This window comes from Talpa occidentalis, unplaced genomic scaffold, assembly GCF_014898055.3.
Source record: "Talpa occidentalis isolate TD23 unplaced genomic scaffold, MPIMG_talOcc4v2.1 talOcc4.2, whole genome shotgun sequence".
NCBI lineage: Eukaryota > Metazoa > Chordata > Mammalia > Eulipotyphla > Talpidae > Talpa > Talpa occidentalis.
Genome location: NW_023602073.1, coordinates 74,653,475 through 74,680,462, shown reverse-complemented (window position 1 = coordinate 74,680,462; position 26,988 = coordinate 74,653,475). Strand labels below are relative to the sequence as shown.

The 26,988-nt window shown below is 36.8% G+C and overlaps 1 protein-coding gene across 10 annotated transcripts in view; it reads left to right on the top strand.

Annotated features, from left to right (window-relative positions):
* HMGCLL1 (3-hydroxymethyl-3-methylglutaryl-CoA lyase like 1) overlaps positions 1-26,988 on the top strand; it is a 255,407-nt gene that overhangs the window by 130,349 nt on the left and 98,070 nt on the right. For 8 of the 10 annotated variants that reach the window (XM_054698883.1, XM_054698886.1, XM_054698885.1 and 5 more), the window contains 2 exons: positions 25,617-25,697; positions 26,192-26,299. In XM_054698883.1, the coding sequence (XP_054554858.1) occupies positions 25,617-25,697; positions 26,192-26,299 (189 nt within the window). Of the gene's footprint in view, positions 1-23,434; positions 23,478-25,164; positions 25,188-25,616; positions 25,698-26,191; positions 26,300-26,988 lie in introns of those variants that run through there. The other 2 variants (XM_037519880.2, XM_054698887.1) reach the window with 2 other exon arrangements.

Here is a 26,988-nt window from a genome sequence, read left to right as displayed (position 1 = left end):
AAGATCTGTTGAGAAACAGATGTACTTATTCAGAGCTTCACTCATGAATGTCTGCTATCACTTAGTTTCCATTCCCTTATGACAAGATTTTAATATTTAACTTAATTCCACTCTGTATGCTCTAGAAAATATTGAAAGAAAAACTTGAGCTAAAGGAGATGGAACATAAGCTAGGATAATACTCATCTCTAGAGAGCTAGATCTCTTAAATCTACTTGCTCTTTGTAGAATGTATACACATGTTGACCTTTTCATGGTAAATACATAGTGATAACTTGTTAAATAAAATGTCAATCTTTTATCATAATCAAAAGTCTTATTTGGAAGTAGTAGTAGTATTTAGCATACTTGCTTTACATTTGCACCTGACTTATTGCATGGGGCAAATAGGAGTACATATGAGATGCAAACTTATTATTCAAGCTATTATCTGTCATTATTAACAGAGTTTAGGAAAATACAAAATTATATCAACCACTCCTTATCATATAGTGAATTTATTCCAATGAGTTGCTAAAGGCTTTATATAACTTCTGAATTCTTAGTGATGCAAAGAAGATCCTGCTATGCTCACTTTTAAATATAAGGAAAAAGAGTCTCAGAGAGTTAATAAAACTCTGTAATATAGCCTTTTTTTTGGTAACATTAGTAAAGTTCTAAGTTAACCTATCACTTCAAGGAGGCAAACTGCAGCTAGTTAGGAATGACTTGGGAGATAGCTCAATTTCTGTCATTTGTTTTAACAGCCATCATTTAAAATCTGAAGTGGATGAACCAGAATGAATCATTCTTAACTTCTGACATGGTTATTTCCACTCTTTGCAATAATTCCATAGTTATTGTATCTTTCATTACCTTCTCCTCTTACTCAGCATTTACAAGCAGCCTCTTTCTTCCATCCCCTGCCCACAGGTGAAGAGTTTTATAGGATATTTGAGACATACACACATCCTTTGTTTTTTCTGTTGGTTGCTCAGTTTTGTTTTTTTTTAAGATTTATTTATTTATACATACAAGAGCTGGGGTGCAGAGCAGAGATGCAAGGGGGTGAGAGGATTCACCGGAGACAGAGTGGGGAACAGAACAGGCAGATCCATTGAAATACACTGCTGAGGGGAGCAGCGGGCGAGACAGGAGTGGTCTGCTGCGCCATGTGGTTAGCTCCCTGGCCAGGGATTGAACTCATGCTGCAGTGACTACGGACATTTTCATAGTGCTGCGTCTTAATCCCTTGCGCCCACCAGGGAGGCCCCTGGTTGCTCAAATTTAAGTCAAAGTTGATTCAGTCATATCAGAAAGGTCAGACTTACATAAGATGTATTACTGTATGTTGTTTTTTATATATATATACACACACACACACAAACATACACACAATATATTGTAATGTATGATTATATAATACCATATACCAAATAATGCGTAGGTAGACATCATATACCTATTGAAAGTTGCTGGATAAATTCTGTTAGAAAAATCTATTTACTTCATCCTTTGAATCTTTTAAAATTTTCCCCAAGTCATCCAAAACCATAATGTATGGAATAAAGCACACTATAAAATAATAAATGGTGCGGCAGCCTCTGCCGCTGAACGCCAGTGAACTTAGTGGAAAGAGGGAGGCTTTCACTCAGACACATCCAAGTGAGTAAGACCCCCTTCCCCTGTGCGCTGGACTGGACAGTCAATGACGGGTAAGATCGGGGGCAGACTAAAGAAGGCACTGGCCAGCCTCATGTCTGTGACTCCAGACGACCTAAGACAGGCGCAGTCCCCGAGGGGCTTCATCATGATAAACTTTGGCGTTCAGATCAAACAAGGCCTACATGCCTATAAGCCTAATTGAGGCAACAAGCCCGCAGTAATTAACCCCTCCTTGATGGAAACAAGGCTGCTAAGAGCGTCACCTGCAAACAAGCCTGATGGAATTACCTACAAAGCAGTTTAACCATTAACCAGATAGTCATTGTTTCAGAAATAGTAACAACTTAGCAACCTGTCTATAATCATACTACTTTTTCACTTACTTTGCTTTTTCTTTATATGTGTACAGTTTCAGGAAATGCATGATAAAGAAAATAGTGTGTGGCAATAGTAGTTTTATAATAATCATAATACTTCTCACATGAGACAACACCATAAAAATCAAAATGCTTACGTAGAGAATATATTGCTCGTGATCACTAAAAGTAAAAGGTGCCAGTAGGTAAATATCAATGTTTTTGATCATTGTGGTTTTGGGATACGAATCAAGAAAAGCTAGCTTAAAGAATGCTGTTCTGTGTAAACAAAACTGATTGTGTAGATTCAGTACCTTGAGATTGTTTGATGTGCCATGCATGGAACATCGATCACATGAACATGAATAACAAAGTAGATGTCTTATGCCTTACAAAGTATTTTATGCTGAGAAAGAATTATATGAAATCATCTATTGTTAGAAAAGGTATAAAAGTCTATGATGATTTTGAGCACATTACATTCAGATCTTCACTCTTGAAGTGTGTCTGTCTGTCATTTATGCGCCGATTCCTTGAGCATCCTCACAGTTTCCCAATCCTGAGACAGTCCTGCAAGTCTACCGCTGCGCTAGTCCGCGGCAAAATGGAATACAAAAAACTCAGTCACCTAAATTGTGCTGAATGGCACTCTAAAGTTAGCTCAGATCTTTATTAATAGGATGTGGCTTATTGTAAGCATGAACAATAATTGTCAGTTGTTGCTAAAACCACAGAAGTAAAGATAATGAAACAAAATGCATTTGATCATAGAATAAAAAAGATAATAGGTGAGAAAGAAAAAATGACAAGGAAATTCTAACACCTACAATATACCCTAACTTCGAGGTACTTCCTTTTTGAGAAGGCAGTGGCTCAGGAACAGCCAGTAACGCTATGATGAAATATTTGAATTGAATTTACTCTTTCACAGATGCGCTTTCATGTAACTTTACTGTCCTTCCATTTCTTACCAGTGTTTCTAAAATTTGTGCTGAATGTGTGAATGTGGAGGTGGCCAGGAGTTCCCCATGCTGTTTGGGGAACTCCTCATTTCTCTTCTTTACATGAGTCAACTTTGCTCCCAGGGAACCATGATAGTCGATGCCTCCTTTCTCTCTTTTTAGTAGGAGCAAGGACAATAGCAGATCAGTTATTCCTTTTCAAACCTTTGGGAAAGGCAAATAAAAATACATTCCTTGTCACTAATTCTGTATTATACCCATTTAGCTAGTTTTGATAAATCCACTTGTAATACTTGGTACTAGATTATTTAATTACTCAAGCTACATGTAATAACTTCTGTTTTCAGACTCATAATCTGACTCATAGCAGACATTTTCTGTTAATCAGTAGGGACGGTAGGCATTGAATGCTGAGGACTCTTAGAAAGTTTAAAATAAAATTGGCCGAGACATGCTATAAAATAATTATATTTTCAGAAAGGAAAAGTATGAAAAGTAAATTTTCTAATCAATAGTAGTAGAATATATAATTTTTATATACCATAGCAACAGTTGAGAAGAGTTTAATGAGTTCAGAAGAGTTGAAAGTCAGAAAAGTTAGATATTCTTATATAACTTTTCTGTTTATATTACTATTGTGGGGGAGCAAAATTATATTTGGTCTGTAGTGTGTGTTTATTTTTCACATTTTGGCTTTAATGTCCCTGCCAGCACATACCAGTGCTTTCTTAGGCCATTGGCTTATATTAGTTTTCATGAGCTAAAAATTTGCAAATGTTGGTAAATTTTACTTCCTCTAATTTTCATGAGGACAAATATTTATAGCTCATGAACTTGTTCATATAAGTGTGTTTAATTATCAACATATGCATGCATATATACATACCCACTGAAAGCGACACTATTCTTATCCAAACATGTTTGTCAGTGTGTGAATGTAAGTCTCTTTGTATGTAGGTTTATATTTATGAATATACATGAGTATGTATTTATTACTGTTGGCTAAGTAGTGGTATATTAAGGCATTTTTTTTTTTTTAGAGTTAAAGCACTCAGGAAAATGGTCATCTGGCTAATGATAAATTAGGAGCCAGAGTAATTGAGGACATTGTGAATGAGATTGATATAATAAGAACTGAGAGCATCTACTCAAAAATGGGTGTGAAGGACAAGGCATTGGTTAAGAGAATTTTTTACAGTGTCTGCTTATTTGTCCTCCATGTCTGTAGTTGATTGCATAGCCTGCTCTATTGTCGTCTTTGTCCTTGAGATGCTATCAAATGGCCATTTTAAGTTACTAGGTTTATTATGTGACGATTACCAGCAGGCCCTATCTACCTATTTCTAAACCAAGCCTACTTAAGTTAACTTGCTTTCCAACCCCTTTGTTCCACAAGGACAATGAGGAGACCTCTGAAAAGCAGATGTCCTGGTGGTAGGAGTAGCAGATCCTGAAACCTTCCCTGAGCATCCATCTCCCAGTTTATCAAATTATTCAATATTAAAGTAGTGTCTCTGTGTGTCTATGTTTCTTTTGGTGCACTCTAATATTTGTACATTTTCCTTTTATTGGTATTGCTACAATACCACTGGAAATTTAAAGAGAAAGAAAAATATTTAAATAACTTGTGAGTTTTGTAAAGAGATTTGGTAGAATTTTTGGAATATCTGGTGTTACGGTTCGACGTATTTCATTTGTTACTATCCCTAGTAAATGATGGGAAGGCTGACTTGAAATGGCCCAACTGAGAAAATGTATATCATTTCCCCTTAGAAATAAAATAGTGGTATTTGAGAGGAAGGATTTAGAAAGTTCTACTTAAGCTATCAAATTAAAATGGATATTAGTATAACATAGGTATTTTGATTTTTATCAGCTTTCCATTATACTTATGGAAGAATTTTCTGGATTCCATAGTGGATGGTGATGGGATTTTACTTTAATCATGTAGGATTTTCATTTTTTTTTTTGAAGGTGGCTTAAGCTAGATCTGTGGTTCTCAAACTGTGGTTTGAATCAGCAGCCTAACTGCCATCTGTGAGTTGGCTAGAAATGCAGAATCCTGGGCCCACGCTGGCTTCGTGAGTCATAATCTCTAGAGATGGTCCCAGGAAAGTGTTTTAACTTGCTCTACAGGGGATTCATGCACATTAGAGTTTGGTAAATACTTCTCTAAAGGAATAGGCCATGACTGAAAAACATTATTATTTACACAGGAAACAGCTGAAATCAGGAGGCTTGTGATTTCTCTTAGTTTTATATTGTAAAGACCTTATGTTCTTAATTTTTAAAAAGGAACCTACTTTACCTGAGAATATAGAACAAATAAGAGCAAAGCTTTAAAAATGATTTTGTAAGATAATAGTTTAAGTCAAAGTTGTTACTTATTTGGGAGTTTCTTGAGTATGAATAATTTTAACAAATGTTGCATACTATTTAGATTAGACTATTGCATACTATTATCATTATATACTATTTAGAATATTGCATAGCATTTAGTTGGTATGCAATATTTAGTTTAGAATAAGCAGTTTGTTGGGAGATTTTAGTTTATCAACTAAATAATGCAGATGATAGGAACTATAACAGAATAAAAGTTACTGAACAAACTGATGGATTTTACTAGAGATTTAATTCCCAAAGAGAAGCTTAGTTCTCTTGAGTGGGCAGTAAGACTAGTTAGTCATTGCTGGTAACCTGTTTGCTAACTATTCCTCTGAAGTGAAATTGAAAATTCACCACTGAGGTTTATTTTTTAATGGAAATTAAAAACAAGGACAATGATTTATTGCCTAAAATGGTCAGTAAATGTTGCATCCAACTTTAGCAGAACTGTGCAGAACTTTTTTCTTTGTTTTGATGTTTCAGTCTGCAGATGTTAGCTGTTTTTGTGAGGAAATAATGGTGTTAGCTATGAGTTTTCTTGGAAAGAGCGAGCTTAAAAGCTTTGGAGTGCTGGAATCACAGTCTGCACAGCCAAATGAACATGGATGGAATGTTAGGTGAAGTCCATGGGGAGTCATTCCACAGCAGCATCTGGAAGGAAACAATAAGTGACTGGAGGGTTTACTTTTCAGGCATATGATTAAGAGGCGATTAAGTGAAGGTGTTAGGATGTGAGGGAGAGAAGGAAGCACTGAAGGTGTATATATAATATGGAATGGATGGATTAAGGAAAAGACTTAACAGAATGAACCATAGATCACAGCTGAACTTATAAAAAAGCTGGAATTGGAATTTGTACAGAGCAGCTTAAATGTACCATGTGAAATAGAACATGAGATTCACATAATACAGAACATACTAATAGGTGGGCTTTATTTGAGGGGGGGTATACTAAAGCACAGTGATGATGTCTAGTTACAGAGCCACTGGAAATTTTCTCTTAGATTTGGAAAGATATCCTGCCATTACACCATTGTAGTCTTACTCCCAATATGTTGACCCTACTTTGAAGTCTCAACAGAGTTCTGGGCTTTGGAAATGGAGATCCAAGGCTTTGATCAAGTGAGTGGTTTTGCTTTAGCAGTTTGATACTAAGTCATTCATCATGCAGCAGATAGTGTGGCTTTGAATAAAATATTGTTTTTACCTACCTCCTCTCCCACTTGTGAATTAATGGATGGATTAATGAAAAAAAAGAAAGAAATGAATGCATACATACATACATACATAAAATTGTTTAGATAATAAAACTAATTTATTCTCCCCCCGTTAAAAAAAAGTTACATGTTTTTCCTTAGAAGACAAAAATCAAGTTTATCTCTGAGTACAAGTTTTCCTTTTGATGCCAGATACTTGAGCATCTGGAAAAGTTGGGAATTAAAAAGGTAAAGCAGCAGTGTATAAGCTGACTCCCTTCCTAGCTGTAGTCCTCTTTGCCAGCAGTCACTTAAGGTTCCATTAATCTTAATGTATGGAGATTCTGCAAACACAGGCTCCATCTCTATTTGGACTCAAAATCTAAGAAATGGATTTTATTATCCTGTGTATTTAAATACCATAACACACAACTCTAAATTTTCTGTGAGAGGTGTTCACAGATGATTTCTTGTATAAGTCCGTGGTAGATGATTTGGTCATTCTGGGACCATGTGGCTGTTCAGGAACCCAGACTAATTCTGTTGGCCCAGACTTTTTCTAAGTTATTTCCATTTAACTGGAGTATGGGGAAAATTACTGTGGGAAAGACACATCCACTCCTTATCACTTCCCTCCAGAACTTATATACTGTTATGTGGTCCAGAACACACGCGGAAGGTCACACCTACATGTGTGGTTGGCAGGATATGCTTAACACTCTCTACCTGTGGACTTTACCTTCCTGTCAGGACACCAGGCAGATTATGTTTCTGGGTTATAAAAATAAGTCTAAAAATGCATGTTCAGGGACAAACTGGAAAAAATAAATAGACAATTATATATGTAGTATTTTCTTCTTAGTAAAACTTTGGAACAAAAAGCCCCTTTCATTTCTACTTAAATAACTGCATCCTCCTGTCTAGTCTGGGTGCACATCTGGTTCTTCAGACTAGCATTCTCTTAGGATGATCATTTCATGAAGTGCCTCTGAGAAGTTAGAAACTAAGAGATATGAGTTTATTAAAATGTGTCTTAGAGTTGGTACCACTGGTAGGTGGAAAGGTAATGGGAAAGTGAAAGGTAATGGGCAGGACCTAGCTGTTCAAAATATGTTCTCGGCTACTGCAGTATAAAGGTAGCACTCAGGTAACCAAGATCATGGTCCCAACAGATTATAGATAGAAAGTCTGGTAAATTTAGATGAGATATGGGGAGGGAAAGCCATCTGAATACTTCTACTGAGCACAGATCCATTGAAGGGTAGAAAAAAATACCGTTAAGAGTCATGAAGTAGCTCTGGGTTATGAAAGGTTGGAGACAGGCTTCCTGCTCCTCGTTGCCTGGAGCTTTCACTCTGTGTGACATTTCCAGGGAAATGTTCTGTACATACAGAGATTGAAAGGCCCAGTGTCTCGGGTGGCACATATATTGCTATTAAAGATTCTGGAGTGGTGGCTTTGCTTTTTGTGATTGCTTTTGATCTTAGTCACATGGAGAAACATGCAGGGGCAGACATAGGAGCTTGTTTGGTCACCATGGAAGTTCTGTGTTCAGGTAGAGTTTGAAGGAATGAATAAGCCTGTGTTCCTTCAAAGTATATTTATATGTGAAATTTAAGTAAGATGATCCTATAATTAATAGTAAAAATATGGACACTTTGAGAGAAAACAGGGATGATAGTCATTACCCTAGGACAACAGGCGTCAACCAGGACCACTGCAAATAAAGATGTGAGGCAACCTTCTCTTAAGACAGTGATACTGCATTCATTCCACGATGATCTCTGAAAGTATTTAACAGTCCTCACTTTAATAAAATTTTATTCTTCTACTGTACCTACTGTTTGAAATAAGTCCTGTGTTAAATAAAAATGGAAAGAACTCACAAATCTTTGTAGGATAACCCTTTACATAACAAGTTATACAATTACGTATTAGTTTGCTATGCTCAAAGCTATATTGGTAGTACTGTGTACCCTCTCACACTCCTGCTATGAGCAGCTACTTGAATCACTTTGCAGGTCTTTTCTAAATTCTTTGTCTGTGTGTCACCTAAAGCAGGACAGGATTGCCTATCTAGATTCCAACCAAATGCTAAGTAAGGCAGGAATATCTTAGACTGACTCCAGCAGGTTAAGCCTTTATTGAGTATCCTGTTGCTTACTTGTTCAACATGAGAATGGAAGGTTGTGGAATGAATTAGGCACAGTCTTCAAGTGCAGTTTAGGTTTATTGAGTACCCCACTACTCATAGTTTATGGAAAACATTTAAGCAGGGCTAGATTTAGCCTTATACAGGATGAACAAATACAGTCATGCTGTGATTTAAAAGGATCAGAAAATCAGCGGCCCCAGACCACCCCTCGCTACAGCCTGCTCACATTCCCAGTATTAGAGACACCGCTGGGGTTTGAGATAGGCATCCTAAAATGAAATTGACCACCTGGAAAGGAAGGCATAGTAAAGCCAGTAGCGACCTCATCAGCTGTGCTCAGAGCCCTAAGGAATGTGCAGCGTAAGGTTTAATTGGAGTTAGGGCTGGCCGGGAGAGGTCAGAGCACTAGGAAGCAAGCAGAGCCTGGTGAGTAGTGAGTGAGTCACAGAGGAGTCGAGAATAATTGCTGAATGCAGAGCTAAAGGTTACTGATGGCAAATGCTGTGAGGGCTCATGGCTGTGCTGCCAGGCCCTGAAATGTAGTTGTGTTGCCACTGACTGGCTTGATGTTACAGACAGCACGACAGAAGCAGTAAAATGTTCTTCCAGGAATTCATGTCCTGTAGTGGGAAACAGGTTAAATGCAGATATACCCTTTAAAGTTTAGTAACAGAAAAAAAAATAATAATTGGCTTTGTATAAGGCACTTTAGTATAAATTGGTATCTGCAGGTGAGCGCTTAGATTTGGGGGACCTAGGTGTCAAATGGAAAGAACAAAATATTGGTATCAATAGGGTGATTGACTTTAACTTGATAAGGTGTGAGAAAGCTTCCTGTATGGAAATATTTAGTAGCATTCTGGGGGAAGGTAAGAAGGAGTTTAATGGTGAAGCAGATTTTGAATAAAATTAACAACTTCCGTTTTCCTTACATTTGGGGCTATGTCCCTCTCCTAAGTATTCTTTTACTGCACTTTACATTGTTAAAAGTTCCAAGAAAAAACTCAGGATACAAGATTCTCATCTGTCCTTCCCAGCCCAAGAGTCAGGAAAGTTTGCCAGGGTGGAAGGTTTTTGTACCTTCAGGTTTACTTCTTGCCCACTCCCCCACTCAAACAGTCTTCACCCAGGTTGCTCTCAAAACAGTCTCATCTGCTATCTGGATTCTGCCTACAGAGCCTAACCTTGAGTCTGCTTGCTTCCACGCTGGTGTGCTTCAGTCAGTACAGTAGTCATACAGCCCAGTAACACATACCTCCGATCCTTTTCTTCTTTTGCTACAAAGTCCTTCAATGGCTTTCCATTTACTTGGGGGAAAGGCTTTTGCACTGGGTACAGTCAGAAGCATGGGAGGGTGAGATAATTCACCAGAGCCAGAGAGGGGAACAGAGCAGGCAGACTGACGAAATACACTGCTGAGGGGAGCAGCAGGTGGCAGGAGAGGTCTGCGCGCCATGTGGGACCCTCGCCAGCAGCCGGGGATCGAACCGGCGCTGCAGAGGGTGCGGGCTGCTTTGCAGCCCAGTGCTCAACCGCTGTGCCACCAGGGGAGGCCCCTTTTGTATATTTTTCATATCATTTTTCATTTTTGTACAATGTATGCATTTTCATCTCAGTTACAGTCCCTGTGAAATTCCCACAACCTATTCATCCATGTTCCATCACCATAGTCCCTTGTGCTCTTCTCACCCCTGTTTTGATCCTACTCCCTTCTCCCCCCTGCAGAATGTCTCTAGTTTATAGTTGCCTGTTGATTTTGATTTTTGCTTTATTATAATTACCTTTTTTCCTGATCCCTTATTTGAATCATCTACATTCCTCCTGTAAGTGAAACCATTCTATATTTTTCTTTTTCTTTCTTGTTTATTTCACTGAGCATGATCCCTTCGCGTTCCATCCATGTTGCTGCAAAGGGCATGCATGAGTTTATCTTTTTTGATTGCTGAGTAATATTCCATTGCATATATGTACCACCTCTTCTTGATCAGTCATCTATTTTTGGACATTTGGGTTGTTTCCATATCTTACCTATTGTAAATAGTGCTTCAGTAAACATAGGGGGCAGGTGTCCTTTTGAATTAATGTTTTTGTGTCCTTTGGGTAGATTCCTAGGAGTGGAATTGCTGGATCATATGGAAGCTCCATTTTTAGCCATTTGAGGAACCTCCACACAGCTCTCCATAGTGGCTGAACCAGTTTACAATCCCACCAGCATTGTAGGAGAGTTTCTTTTTCTTTACATTCTCGCCAACATTTGTTGCTAGTTTTTTTAAAGTATGTGCCATTCTCACTGGTGTAAGATAGTATTTTATTGTGGTTTTGATTTGCATTTCTTTAGGGGAAAAGTCTTTACCTGGACTCTCTCCATAACGAACACTTTAAATGTTTTAAAAATTTATCCTTTGCTCACTCTTCTCCATTTAATACTGCCCTGACTTCTCCTAGTTAACACCTGGGTGAATTTTCCCCAGTCAACTCAGAGAACATTCCATTGACTGCTAGAAGGTTAAGATATCTGTAAACTTTGTCTCAGTCCATACTAATCATCTCCTTATGTTACTTTCTCAAAGCACAACTTTATTATATAAAATTGCAATTTATCTCCTGTCCCCCTGAATTCCTCTTACTCTTTGTTCCTTGATTTGCTTTTACTTCATAATACTTTTTGGTACATACTTTATTTTATTGTTAGTAGTTTTGCTATTGTCCAAGGTGAGGCTTTTTGTCTATTCTTTTCACTGCTGTATGCCAGGGCTCATCAAATAAATGCTTTACAGAAAGCTCAGTTTATTAATAGTCACAGAATGCCATCCAATTTAGGGAACCCTGTGGAGATTAGACATACTAGTGGGTATTTGAGCTCTTAGACTCAAAACTCTTGATATGCCATAGCCAATAATACCAGTGGCAGCATTGAATTATGCTCCTTCCTGCCCAGGAGAATCTGTACAACAGAAACATGTGCGTTCCTTTAGACCCCAGGGCATCTATTCTTTAGAAGAGCAGTGGTTGTAGTATTGGCCTTCCTTCCTTTTGCTGAAGCTTCCTCATCACATGTGCTCCTGTTCCCAGTGTTCTTGGACAATTAGTGTGCAAATTTGGATGCTAATTGTCTCCCTCAGAATTTTGTGGAACACTATACATAGTGAATTGTGATTAGTTTTTTGAAAGTCATGAGTATGTATATCTTCCATTATGTGACTGGCTACTGTGAACTCAGATTGGATGAATCATCCATGTTTTTATTTTTATTATTTTTTTATAATTTATTTATTTATACAAGCACTGGGTACAGTCAAAGCGTAGGAGGGTGAGAGAATTCACCAGAGCCAGAGCGGGGAGCAGAGCAGGCAGAAGGACCAAAGTACACTGCTGAGGGGAGCAGCGGGCGGCAGGAGAGGTCTGTGCACCATGTGGGACCCTCCTCTGGTGGCCGGGGAGCAGCCGGGAATCGAACCAGTGTTGCAGAGTCTGCGGGCAGCTTCGCAACCCCGCGCTCAACTGCTGCGCTACCGGGGAGGCCCTCATCCATGTTTTTATACATAAGTGTTTACTGAGCAAGTTTTGTGTGCTATGCCTGTTCTAAGGTCTGGGTACAGTAGTGAATCTAAAGATGTCCATACTCTGAAGAGGCTGTCAGTCCATGGGGAAGATACAGACAACAGACAACAACCTAAGTTGCTAGGTAGTAATGAGTGTACAAAAGGTGCTAGAAAGTGGAGATGTTTTGTTGTTCCTCATATCGTATAAGCTTTTTTCTCACATTCTGTAATCAGACACCTTAGGAAGTGAGGAGGCAAGCCACAGAGATTTAGGGGGCAAAGACTGTCCAGCAGGGGAAGTATAAATGCCCAGGTGTTCAAGGGACAGCAAGGAATTGAGTGTGGCTTGGGCAGGGCCAAGGAGCAGTGGAAGAGGAGCTCAGACCAAGAAGGTGAAATACCACAAAAGGAATCCAAAGTTGTGAAGAATTTGAAGATTTTCTAAGAGAAGCAGAAAATCATGAGTGCATTAAACCAGAGGAGGGATGTGATCGGATTTATGTTTCAGACGTATTAGTAAGGGTTCTGCATTGGAGGGGGATGACAAGGGTAGAAACCACTCTCAGTGCTCGTAGAGTAATCCTCGTGAGATTATTCAGTGATTGATCTGAAGAAAAGTGGACTCAACAATGAGTCAGTGTGTTGGATTTAGCAGTTATCTTAGACTTTGCGGGTTGCGGGAAGAAATTTTTATAGATTGGGTGACTTATAAACAACACCTTTATCACTCACTGTTGTGGAGGCTGTGAAGTCCAAGATTAAGGTGCTGGATGATATGGTTTCTGCTGAGAGCCCACTGTCAAGTTCATACACAGCTTTCATTTGTGTGGTGTAGAGGGAGCTTTCAGGATTCTTTTTAATAGGTGCTAATCCCATGTGTGAGGGCTCCCCTCCGATGACTCAGTCACCTCACCAAGGCCTTACCTTCAAATACTAGAAAATTGTGGGTGGAGGGGGATGTTTCCACATGGGAAATTTTTTTTTGGGGGGGGCATAAAAAATAAACAACAGTTTAAAAGCAGAGCATGCCATTTATGTAAATGGGAAAGTTGTAGAAGCATAAACTCTTATTTTTCAAGCACTCCTAGGCTTGGCCAAGCAGGGCCCCTGCCCTGGGCTCTGGCCTCAAGAGGCCATGTTGCATTAAAGGTGTTAACTCAAGATCGCCTAAGGCCCTCTACACTGCTTCAACTGTTTTATTTCATTGCTCTTTTGAATTTCATTGCTCATTTGCATGTGCCAAGTGATGTCGTTTCTGAAAAGTATGATAGGTTTTGGAGCTTGAAAATTTTTTCCATTCCATTACCTATAGGGGTAATTAGAAAAATCAAACCTCAAACATTGACAAAATGCTTAACTGGGTTATTTTAAGGCTTGGTGATGTCTCTTTTGCTTAAGGATGTAGGTCAACTCAAACCTTATGCTGTGGTTTGAATGTTTAGTCATTCATCTGCCAGTTTGGTATTCCACAGGAAGGTCTACATTTTACAAAAATGTTTATATCTTCCAAACTCAGACTACTCTTCAAAGTTGAAAGCAAAATCTCTGGGAAGAAATTAAAATCTAGCTTGTAATGAGGATATAGAGATATTTTGAATACTCTTGCTAAGTGTGAGGATGCAGTGCCAATACTAACCAAATTATTAATATATTTAATTGCCTTTTAAATTATTATTTTTCCATAAAACCATTTCTAACAAGTAAATAGTTATGATTTCTGTGTTCATTTACAGCATTTAACCAGGTTTTTAATATGTGCTCTTATTTACCCTCATGATGAAGTGAGTGCCCCTCTGTTGCCTCTCAAGGTTGACATTGCCAAGTGGAACAGGATGGGTGGAGTTGATGGTGTCAGCCCTGGAGGTGGATAAAATTGTTGACAGACTCCAGAATAGGATAATATCTAAAGTGCTTTGAGCTCCTTGCTGAAAGAGCTTGAATAATTTCCATGTATTATTGTGATTGTGGCAGGAACAGTATAAGGTAATCCATTCTGCTATCAACAATGGTTCCTTTCTTTGAAAATTTCAAACAATAATTTTAAGTTATCTTTCTTTTAAAGTATTAGAAAAAATATCCTCCTGTCTTCAAACTAGACTTAAGAAAGGTGAATGATAAACAATGATAAACAATGTTAACAACACCAAGCACTGTGCTTAATGCTTTATGTTCACATTTTCATTTAAGCTTCACAACAAATTTTTGGACCAAATGCCAGTTGACTGAGAGGAAAGTCAATTTCCCATTTTAAACAGAGGAGAGTGAGGAAGAGTAATAAAAAGATTTTCTCAAATTTGTGCATCAGTATGTGGTGGAGCCAGAGAGTGTGAAGAAATTTTATTACCATACCTGATGCCCTGCTACATCATCATTTTCAAATACTTAAGTATTTTCTTCAGTAATAATATCAGTAACAAAGCTGATAGAGTAGCTAGTATTATTTTTGGAATATTTTAACTAGGCTAATTCCTTTAAAATTTCTCTCTATATTCAAATGTGTTTCCTTTGACCGAATTCTAGCATGGGATCTTAAATGTGTCAGTTTCCATTCAGAATTAGGTGACTGAATTAATGAACAAGCAAATGTTGTTTAAAAAGGGACACTATATATGGAACTTATAATATATATGTGTGTATATATATATATACATATATATACACATTTTTAAAAATTATCATTTGTCTAATGGTACTGTTTATACAACACTAGTCTTGACTTTGCCACAAATCTTTGCAGTTATCATGATCTCCATTTTATAGAGGAATAAATGAGGTAGGAAATGGAAAGAACACATCTACTATAGCAGGGGTGTCAGATAGACTTGTCTTGGATGCTGGGTTTAATCATTTATAGTAGATACCTGGAACAGACAGTATATCTAATTGGATGGAGTATCTACCTGAAAACATCTTTGTTGATGTTGATACTGGAGTAAATAGCTGTGCACTGAGTTGATACTGGAGTATAGTTGATACTGGAGTAAAGAGTTGATACTGGAGTAAATAGCTGTACACTGAGAAAGTCTAGGAGACCACACCTGGACTCACTGTATAAGTCCCCCCTGAGTCTAAAATAGAAATGTGGTCAATTTCATGCTTGGCATGTTAGGCCAATACAGTGTCCTATAGAAGTAGAGTTTCTATGGTATTTATCTCTTTGATACTTTGGATTCTGTATTGAGTATTCAATGATCATTTTTGTTTTGTTCTTTGTTTGGATACCTGAATTAAAAATAAAGCAATCAACCAAAAGTCCCCTGAATTCTGTAAATTTTTAATACGCTTTGAGTACCCTTCCAGATTGTTAGACTATATCAATGAAGAGTTACAGTTCTATCAATGTAATGTTTTGTTGAATGTGAAGATATTTCAGATTCCTTGAAATTTATTATAACAGCTGGTAAGAGAATGACTCTAGCCTTGTGAGAATTCTATACTTGTCTATGTTATCTGTTCCGAGCAAGTAGGGATTGTTTATGCTCTCCTTCCCATTAATTACATACAAATACCTGAGGCATTGTTAATGTATTCTTGTAAAGATACCACAACTGGCAGAACCAGTTGGGGATGAGTTTGTGATAATCCATTGTGAGCCTTCAAAAATCTTTACATCTTTCTGTTTTTAGTAAAGTTTGTACTGGTGCTTAAAGTAGGTTTCTCAGAGAATATAAAAGTGGTTTCCAGTGACTGGAGGTATGGATAAAATAGGGAAAGGCTGATAAAATGGTACAAACTTCTAATTACAAGATAAATAAGGTTTGAATATCTAATATATAATGTATAACATGGTGGCAGTGATTAATAATACTGTATTGGGTAACTGAAATTTACTAAGGGAATAGAACTCAAATGTTCTAACCAAAACTTGGTAAACAAATAGGGATTTGTTACTTTATGAATGAAATTCTTTGTCAACACGTGTGTATAGTAAACCTTTACTTTAAATATCTTAAAAAATTGTCAATTATATGTAAATAAACTGGGTTTATGATGGGGCCATCACAGTTATATCCTTTGCTTTAGATACTAAGGATAGCAGCAATCTCTGCTGTTTCTCCCAAGATGCACTCTTTTTCTGTATCCTTTTCTTTCTTTCCTTTGTTAGATGAAAATAGGAGTGAACAGAATACCTTCATTTGTCCTTCCCTATTATGATAACTTGCATTATATTACAGGTCCAGGAATGAATATGTGGTGCAAGCTGTGCCAACTACCAAACGTTTATTAATTAGACTTTCTGGAACTGGAAAATGACCATAGAGAAAAGGAACCCAGGACTCCTGTTATTAGGTGGTTCCCTTAGTCGCCATGCCAACAAAGGGGGAAAAAATGACACTGGGTATCCAAGAATCAGTATCAACTTAGACCTTGTGTCTGAGTCTAAAAATTTATTTGTCTTTGCCCAGTGTGTATTTACTCAAAAAAAAAAAAAAAAAGGTTAAATATAGGTTAAATATACCTGTGGGGAGACTCTAGATGAATTTCTGAATATAGTAGCTATAAGAGTATAGGATCATCCTGCGGGAATCTAGCTTTTCCTTCAGTCACTTGGGTTTGGCCTGAAAGTGAGCTTAGGTATGTAAAGTAGGCGAGGGAATTTTGTAAGGCCTAACTAACCCCAGCTAGCTGATCTACTTCATCTTTCATTTATTTCAATCTTATAGATCAGGGTGCTTGAACCTCAACACTATTGACATTTGGAGTGGGATAATTCTTTGCTGTTGAGGCCTATCTTGTGCATTATAAGGCATAGCAATCAGAAATAGCAATATTCCTGATCTCTACCCACGTAGGCCAGTAGTTTTTCTCAACTGTGACACCAAAAGTGTCTGCAGACATTGCCAAATGACCACTGAGGTACAGATCACCTAAATCATGGATGAGGGAATTTTAGGAATTGCACTGTTGCAGGTTATAGCAGTTACTGTTAATCCCTATATCCAAAGATGAAAACTAACTGAAAATTTCTAGCAAATAATCTTGCTCTGAAATAATCATTTTAATTTTTTTAAATATATTTTTTACATCATTGTTCATTTTTAAACAATGCTTCCTCCCCCAACCCCACCTCAGGAATAGTCCCCATAGATTTTCCTTTACCAGTGCACCCGTGCTCCATCACCATAGTCCCCTGTGCTCCTCCCTCCCTCCCTCTGATCCCTCTCCCTCCTCCTCCCCTGCAGGATGTCTCTGATTTAGAGACTGCTTTCTGAGCTCACTTTCTGGTGCCAATTTCCTTAGGTTTGATTCTGAGGAAACATTCTCAGATGAAGATTAGTGAACAGGAAATTGCCTTTGAATCAATACCTGTGGGGAAGTGAGGGAAGCAGGACTGGGCAGAGAAAGAAATGGAGCTATGACACAGTCACATAAAAGGCCTCAGTCTCACAAAGGTCTCATGAGTAGGGCTGGTATAACCGTTCAGAGTGGTACCACTTTGAGGAAGAGGGACTAGGCTTTATGTTTTTGCATTAGCCACTCAATGGATGATCATAGGGAGGGGACATGACTTTAACTAAGGTGGTTTTCTTAAGCTGGCGGGATTTTCTAAAAATGGGCTCAGAAAAATACCATTAACTGCCAAAATTCCAGCTTCTGAGAATGCCTCACTCCTGAAAGGGGTGGTGAAGCAGTATAGCACAATGTCAACTGTAGTCTGTAATACTCGAAAGATTTCCAAAGGTGCAGGCTTCACCTAACTTTACTAACTTATTTTGGTATTTCTATTAGCCCCTTATTTTACTACTTCAAACACTCAACTGTTCATTCCTAACAAATAGCTAGCTTTTCTTGCAGTCATTTGATTTTGACCTGAAAATTGGTGCAGGTATGTAAAGTAGGCAAGGGATTTTTTATTAAGGTACAGCTAACCCCAGCTAACTGACCAATTTCATCTTCTGCAAGATTGAAATCTTATAGATTGAAATAAACAATTATTAACATACTAACGTATTTGCTAAGCTCCTATGGCTACTTTGATGTTGTGATGGTTAAATTTATATAAACTTGGCTAGGCCCTGGTACCCAGCTGTTAAGATAACATTATTGTAGATGCTTCTGTGGAGGCATTTTTAAGATGAGATCAGCATTTTAATTAGTAGAGTTGAGTAAAGCAGATTATCCTCTCTAATGTGGGTTGGTCTCTTCCAATCAATTGAAAGCTCTCTTCCTTGAGGAAGAAAGAATTCTACCAGAAAATTGTCTGCAGACAAAAACTGCAACAAGTCTTCCCTGGATCCCCAACCTGCAAGTCTGTCCTGCACATGTTGGACTTAGCAGCCTCCACAATCACATAAACCAACTCCATAAAATCAGTCTGTCTACATAGATAGATGATAGATAGGTAGGTGATAGGTAGGTGATAAGTAGGAGATTGATAGGTGATAGATAGATAGATAGACAGATATTGGTTCTGATTCTCTGGAGAATTCTAATATAGTACATAAAGGAGCAACCTGTGTACAAATTACAAAAGTTCTAGAATATTCCTTACTAATAAGATCAGCAAGAGTACTTTGGAACAATTTTTTTCTCAGTGCCATTGAGAAATTAGCTGTCTGCTAGTTTACAGTAATTTTGTTTTTTCACTTCATCCTCATTGCTTCCTTATATTACTCAGATATGTGATATCATCCAATATTTGTTTTAGCTTTGATTTACCTTGCTGTTCATGCTCTGCTTCAATTCCTTCCATCTTGCTGTAAATGGTGACATGGTAACATGGTAAACAGTGTTTACCATATCTTCTTACTCCAGTCTATCACTGGAAACTTAGGTTGCTTCTAAATTGTAACTATATAAATAATGCTGCAGTAAATGTTGAGGAGCACGTGATTTTTTGAGTTGATGGCTTTGTGTTCTTTGGATAGATACCAACAGTGGTATTGCTGGATCATATGATGTTTCCATTTTTAGTCTTTTAAAATTAAGTCCAGGGATTCCCTGTTGGCACAAGGGGTTAAGACACAACCTATGAAGTAGTCTGTGGCCATGGCAGCACAAGTTCAATCCCCGGCCAGGGAGCTGCCCACATGGCGCAGAAGACCTCTCCTGACTCAACCGCTATTCCCCTCAACAGTGTATTTCAGTCAATCTGCCTGTTCTGCTCCCCACTCTGTCTCTGGTGAATCCTCTCACCCCCTGCAACTCTGGACTACACCCCAGTGCTTGTGTTCATGGATAAATAAATCTTTAAAAAAATAAAAATAAAATTAAGTCCAGACCACTTTCTAAAGTGGTGAACTGATTTGTATTCCCACCAACAAGATACTAAGTTTCTTCCTCTGCATCTTCTCCAGTACTTCTTGTTGGTCTTTTTTCGATGTATGCCATTCTCATAGGTATGCAATGATATGCAATTATTGTTTTGACTTCATTTCCTTTATTAAAATTGCTAATAAACATAATTTCATATACCTATTGGATTTCTGTGTAGCTTCTTTGGGAAAGTCTGTATTTGTATCTACTGCCCACTTTTAATTGGTTTGCTTGTTTTGATGATGTTAAGTTGGTTATTTGTATACCTTAAATTTAGGTTTTGTGATGTGTGAATATCTTCTTTTATTAAGTAAAGTGTTTTTTTTTTAACATACCAGTATTTTCTTTTGCTGTATAAAAGCTATTTAATTTGAGGTAGTCCTAATTATTTTTGCTTTTATTTCCCTGGCCATAATTTTTTTACTAATGCTTGCTTCTGTGTATTTTATTGTTGTGGGTCTTCTAAGTCTTTAATACATTTTGAATTTATTTTTGTGCCTGGTGTTAGTGATTCAACTTTATTTTTTTTACATCTGTCTGTCCAGTTTTCATAGCACCATTTGTTAGAGACTCTTCTTCATTGTTTGGTCTTTCATGGCTCTTTTGCCATAAATTAGGTATTGATTTATGTATGGATTTATTTCTGGGTTTTTGATTCTGTTCCATTAATCCATATGTCTGTTTTTATTCCAATGCCATATTATTTTAATTACTTTATCATATAATTTAAAATCAGGTAACATGATGCCTCAACTTACAATATATTTTTTTTTAATCTCAGTAGTTTCAAATTAATTTTAATAGCAAAGACATGGAAGAAAAGGGAATTTTCCATACTTAAAATATTTCAAGTAATACTTTTCATTTTCTAATTAATGTTTTAATTACTAGCTTAACCTTTAAAGCTACCATTATAATGATAATTACAGGAATGAAGAACTGTAAATCATGTTGACCAGTTTTTCATAAAGCTTGTTTCACTTTATCATTAAATTACCATTAATGCAAGAATAAATTGATTTCTTGATTTAGGTAAATAACCACCACCATTTATAGAAACATTACTAGTGTGGATGGATATATAGATAGACAAAGAGACAGACAGATATGAACTCATGCTTTATCTGTTTTGAATTATTTTAAAATTATGTTTTTACTGGATGGTATATGGAATTCATGGGCTAAAGACTACTTTTCATGATTTCTTTGTATCTCATCTCACTTTTGTTTGATTTCTAATATTTTATTACTATTATTTCATAAATGGTTCACAGTCTATTTCAATATGTTCTATTTTTAGTCCTAGTATATTGTCAATAATACATTTATGATTTTGAATTAAAGTAATATGACTTTTAAGTATATATGCATTATTTGTCCAAGCCACTTTTAAAAATTTTAATTTAAAAAATTAATCTGGACATGAACTTTTATAGTGTAGATGTTAAGAGCCTCAATTTTTAATTTTAATAAAATTGAGGTGATCATATATTGTCCATCATTCTACATTTCAATCTGTCATATATGGGAGGTGCCCTTTAATATCTTTCTGCTTTTTTGTAATTACTTTTGATTTATCTAAGTATTCATAAAATTTATATAATTCCAGAAGGAATCCATGTTTAATCATGTTGTATGACACCTAGAACTAATTTTCATCAAGTGCCAAGAACAAATATTAGTGTTGGTACATAGAGAGGAGTGTTCACATTTTTAGAGTTTGTTTTTAATCTCTATTAAAATTTGACAGAATGCATTTGGGAACAAAGAACTGCACATACTCCACATTTCATTCCCATTATCCAAAAATTGCTGGAAGGTAAATAAATGGATACCTTTTGATTTAGCAAATTAATATATATTGTTACTGAGTTGAAATGACTTAATAGAACATTACAAACTTATTTTTACTTGGTTACAAATAAATTATTAAGCTGCCAGAGATTGCCTTTAAATCAACCTTGTACATAAATGTACTGAAAGACGGATTTCAAATAGCAGCTTTGTTGACTCAGCCCTTCATCCCAGAAAGTCTCCCATGAAGAGAAAGGTCTTTATATTGCTCAAGAGGACCAAGGTTTCTGTGGATATCTCCACCATTAACAATAATACATATGTGTTTCTACTGTTTGGTTAAAAGAGAAATTAATATCTATGAAATAACAAATAGTAGAATGTGGAGAGTTTAACATTACCACAAAATGCACCATGTGCAAATTCAGAAGGAATGACAAAATTAGATTCATTTGGAAAAGTAGACACCTAATGCCCCCATAAAAAGTCCAATTTAATTTCAAAAGAAAATCACACAATTTCTTGATTCAGATTTCTCATCCATGTAGTGAGAACATTTGATTTGGCCATTATGGCAGTTCTCCGTGGGAATATTGGATATGAAAAAGGATATTTCAATATCCATAAAGACTTTACACATAAAATTACTCCTCAAGAAATTAAGTGAATGGAACATATACAAACCTGTCTACAAATTTCTACTCTAGATGTTATCATTTTTCTAGGGGGAAAAAATGTATCTATGGAGCAACTAAGAGGGAATTATCTGTGTCACTGTCTGGACAGTTGATTATACATATAGAAGTGACCCATTTTGACTGTAGAGAAATTTTATATGTTTGTGTTATATAGAGCATAAAACACATATATATCACATGCACAATTTAAAGATTTCTTAGGCATTTCTATCAAAATATGCCTTAATTTAATGTAAAATTGAAAAAAATGAGTAAGCCTACTTATGCTCTGCATAAAAGAATGGTTCGTTATTATTTTTTCAACCTAAGCTCAGTAGTTGGTGATATATTTAATCTCACCCTAAAGAAAACGTGAGTAGTAGCCAGGGAAATTAGTTGGGTAACCTTAGTAAGTCATTCAATCTGTCTTTCAGTTATGCCTACATCACAGGGTAGCCTCACAGATGAAATGAAGATAGAAAAAGGGATTTGGAATAATAAAGCAACATATAAATGCAAGATAGTGTTGCTTTTTTGTTGTTGTTGTACTGTGAAATTGAACCATTAGAAATCCTATACTTAACATTATACTCAGCCATATAACATAGTTTTTTTGAAACCCTCATTCTGGATAATACATCTTTTGTTCTTACTAGTATCATACACTACTCCCCATTAAAAAGGATACGCTGAACTCAGTAACCTAAGGCTTTTAATGCTATAAAAATAAATGTAGATTATCAACCTGTTTAAGGACTATGTTGCTATACTTCTGTTAATTACTTTTTAAAACTCCATTCCTGGAACTTACAAGTCATCCATCCATATATTTAGTGTTTCCTCCTCCAGAAAGTAGCATATAAGAACTGTGTGCCACTACTGTGTAAGCTTGTTACAGCCAGGGATTTTTGTTTAAGTTCATTTCCATGTTGGCTAAAATTTGATGAATGAATGGTCAACTTTACTCTTCTAAGTTTTAGATGTGAATTCATTTATTCATTCATTTAACAAATGCTTAATTGTGTCCATTCTAATGACCTGAGGCTTCCTAATCAAAAAGGAGAAATAGATGCAAAGATATAAATCAAAGATGTACTTTAAAGTAGGAGTCTGTATGGTGAGATGGAATCATAGAAATGAAATTACTTATAGGGAGATTAGAAAAGTCTTGAGAAGGTGACAAATTGAATCTTGGACAATGAATATGAATTTTGATCCAGGATAATATTTCAGTATTTTCTGAGGTGCTAATAGTACTGAAAAATAATGCTTCATGGGCCTCTTGCATTTCTACATTTCTTACTAATAGCACAGATTACCTGCCTTTGGGAGTATCTTTCAATGTATGTGTATAGCAAACAGCCCTCAGAAAAAGAATTAGTGTCTCCCTTTGGAATAGGAATCCTCTTAACACCCATTATGATATATTCAGGTTCCCCAAGCACAGGTTCTGTCATACTCTGGGAACTGGTGCAAGAAAATATTGATGTTCTGGCTACTGCTATTAATGTGAGTTATAAAGCCTTTTTTCTCTGATTCAAGAGTTACATATCTTCTGCCAACATCCGTAAAACTATGGCAGCTAATAGCTGGATACAACTTACTTATGAACATAGAGGGTAAAATCTCACCCTTCACGGGTTTGACAGTAATGTTGGTGAGCATGGGCTACTGAGAGAGACATCATTTTTTGATTGATATTTATCAGGTGGATTAGAAGCATTTGAAGGAAGCACATGGGAATTGGTAACAAACGTGTTGACGAGATTTTATTGTCTATGAACAATAAATAGCCTTCTGCCTGTTAATGGTGAGGAATTGGGGAGATGATTGTAGTTTGATTACCAGGAAATAGGCCCAAGGACATTGTGCTTTCTCTCCGAGGGCAAGGGAACTTCTTTGGCAATCTAGTTGTCAGCCTTAGGTCCAACCAGTCTAACAACCTAGGATGAGATCTGTGTGTGCTGAAGGTTCTTGTTCCTCTTCACATTGAGTTGGTGGTGATACAGAGGGAAAAAAAAAAAATCAGACAACAGTATGGGAAGAAGCCAGGTGAATTATAAGAAGCTTGATTTCACTTATTAGAAAAGGGGGTAGGTATATAATACTTTTTGAGAAATAAGAATAACTGGGCCTTATTAGAGCTTAGCCCACCCTGCAGTCTATCATACCAAATTTAGATGTAATTGGAGATGACAGCAAAAGGTCTCTGAGTTTTATGCTATGCATCTTGGCTGCTGTTCAGGAACTTTAGCTCGCTTAGGGAGGTTTCATGAGGATACACAAACTCCTGTGAGGAACCACAGATGAGTCACTGACTAGTGTGTGGGGTCCTACTGCCCCAGATTGTGTTTATAATGCTAACAGGCAAGCCAATGGAGAACAAGAGAAGACCCAGAGAATTCTAGTTAAATTCTATAGTCAGCTTTGACACCTTGGAAAACTCCCTTAGCCATTATGCTTTAATTGGAAGAGGACTGAAGAAATGCTGTCTTAATAATGAATTTTGTATAAGTCAAGTCTATCAGACAGAGTAAATAAGACCAGTTATCCTGCTGGAAACCAATGCAGGTATGGATACTAAGCCAAGGGTTTCCCAAGGTTAAAATACATCAATGATAATGATTTTGGTGTGCAATTTAGGGCTTTGCATGAACCCAAAATATTACAAGTTCATTGACTGAACTGTTGAGAAGCTGTTAGGTTGCCTGAAATTGAAAGTAAATGTGACTTGTTTACTCATGAGCTGTTAAGTAGGGTAAAATCTCACCCTTCATAGGATTGACGGTTGGATTGTGGAGTATGGCCTTTTCCTCTGCTGCCCCTTGTCAATCCCAACCTTACACCATAGTCTGCTTTAAGGAAAAAGATAATTATTGGTCTATTTGGATCATCCATCTGGGAATGCTGGGGAACTTTGGAGAGAACAGACACTTGAACTTTGATGGCTCTGTCAGATGAAGACATCAAATTCATGATCACATTTTCACATTTACATAGGGGAGGAAGTCATTGTTCAGTTGAAGGGATTTGGGCAGGGTTAAGAAGGGGGAAAGAAAACAAAAGTGGTCTTGTAAGTAGGATGCTTGGAAACAATTCAGTGGATTATTGCCTCATTTATGAATGTATAGTAAAAGCTGATGTGTGATGTGATTGGAATTCTCCATCCCTTAAGTGCTAGAGGGGATCATGTTGCTAAGGAAGAGCTTATGTATGAAGGTGCATATATGCATATAAGGTGCATATAACTTTGTGGGTTCTTTGAGCTTTAAATTTCTGTTCCTCAATATTTTGAAAATTGGAACTTCTGACAGTCAGCCTCAACTTGGAAGTGCCATTCAGGGTTTCAGATACCCGACTGCCCTGACAGAGCAACTATAAATCTTTTGAAAATCAGCTATTAACTTGCTGTAGAGTTGTTGAAACTTTATAGCTGAGGGAGGCCTTGTGACTCTCTGGCTTATAATTTCATTTTAGGAGGACAAGTTGGAATCAATGACTAACAAAGGAGGAAAATTTCAACATCACTGATCAGCTGGAAATAGCATACTCATCAAAGTCAACCTGTCCTTAGAACTAGTACAGCTTTTCAAAGAAACAAGTGTGGCTATCTGAAAGTTTTTCTTACCCTTTGTTTTTCCATTTCAGGAAACATCCCAGTTATCTGGACTCCCTGAGTATGTTAAAATAGTAGAAGTTGGACCTAGAGATGGATTGCAGAATGAAAAGGTAAGTTTACATTAGTTTTACACATTTTATTTTATTTTTTCATAGATTTATTTATGCATACAAGAACTGGGGTACAGGACAGAGGTTCCAGGAGGTGAGAGAATTCACTAGAGACAGAGTGGGGAACAGAACAGGCAGACTGACTGAAATACACTGCTGAGGGGAGCAGTTGTGAAGATAGGAGAGGTCTGCTGTGTCATGTGGCCGGAGTTGGAACTTGTGCTGCAGAAGCTGCGGATAGCTTCTTAGTGCTGCACCTTAACCCTTTGCATCACCGGGGGGGCCCCACAGTTTATTTTAAATGCTAACCCTAAACACTATTATTTATGAAGAATCTAAAACCTATGTGGAATTCATGTTACATGATTGTTTTTAGTTACAACTTGAATTGATAAATCTTAAAAAGGATTTCTTTTATAGTTAGGAAGTAATTTTCTATTTATGCTTCAATAGACCTATACAACTACTTATAAAAACTTTTAATGTTTTTATAGATTATAGTTCCTACAGATATAAAAATTGAATTTATCAATAAACTTTCCCAAACTGGACTGTCTGCAATAGAAGTGACCAGCTTTGTGTCCTCCAGATGGGTGCCACAGGTATGTAAATCTGTAAATCCTTAACTAGATCCTTCAAATTTGCCAAAATTCAGTAAACCAGGTAATAAACATTATTGTATCACTGATGCAATTATTAATTTGCTGTGTTCTTATAAAACATTAGCTATTGCACTGAGATATGACTAAAGAAAAAAATCCTTTGATGAAATGTCATATCAATTAGTCCAAAATGTTATTTGGAATTCCATACTAGACCAACTTGAATATATAGTCCAGTATAATGAGGAGAGTATAAGGTTCTTCAATAGCAAATTCACTAATCTTCTTTGTATTGATCATTTTACTGACTAGGAATAATCTCTTTTCCAAGTGTTTCAGCTCTTTGTTAGAAGGAAGTGATGATGAGTGATACCTTCCCCATGTAACCCTATATTCAAAAGTGAGAAAAATATATATATGAGATCTCTTCTAGCACTTATAATAGCTTTGCTGGAAGGAATATATACACACCTATGAGCACATATATGAGCACATATTTGCATATATCTATCCTTTGCATAGAACTTCGCTTATTACTTTCTTACCCCATTCCTGTGGTTTCCTTTTTTCCTGTGCTCTCCTGATCCAGTTACTTCCCCAATTGCTGTATTTTTCTGTCATCCCTGATGACAACTCACCACCACTTAGTTTAAGGTTCCCCTAAGATTTGGCTTTCAGTAACTTTTGCT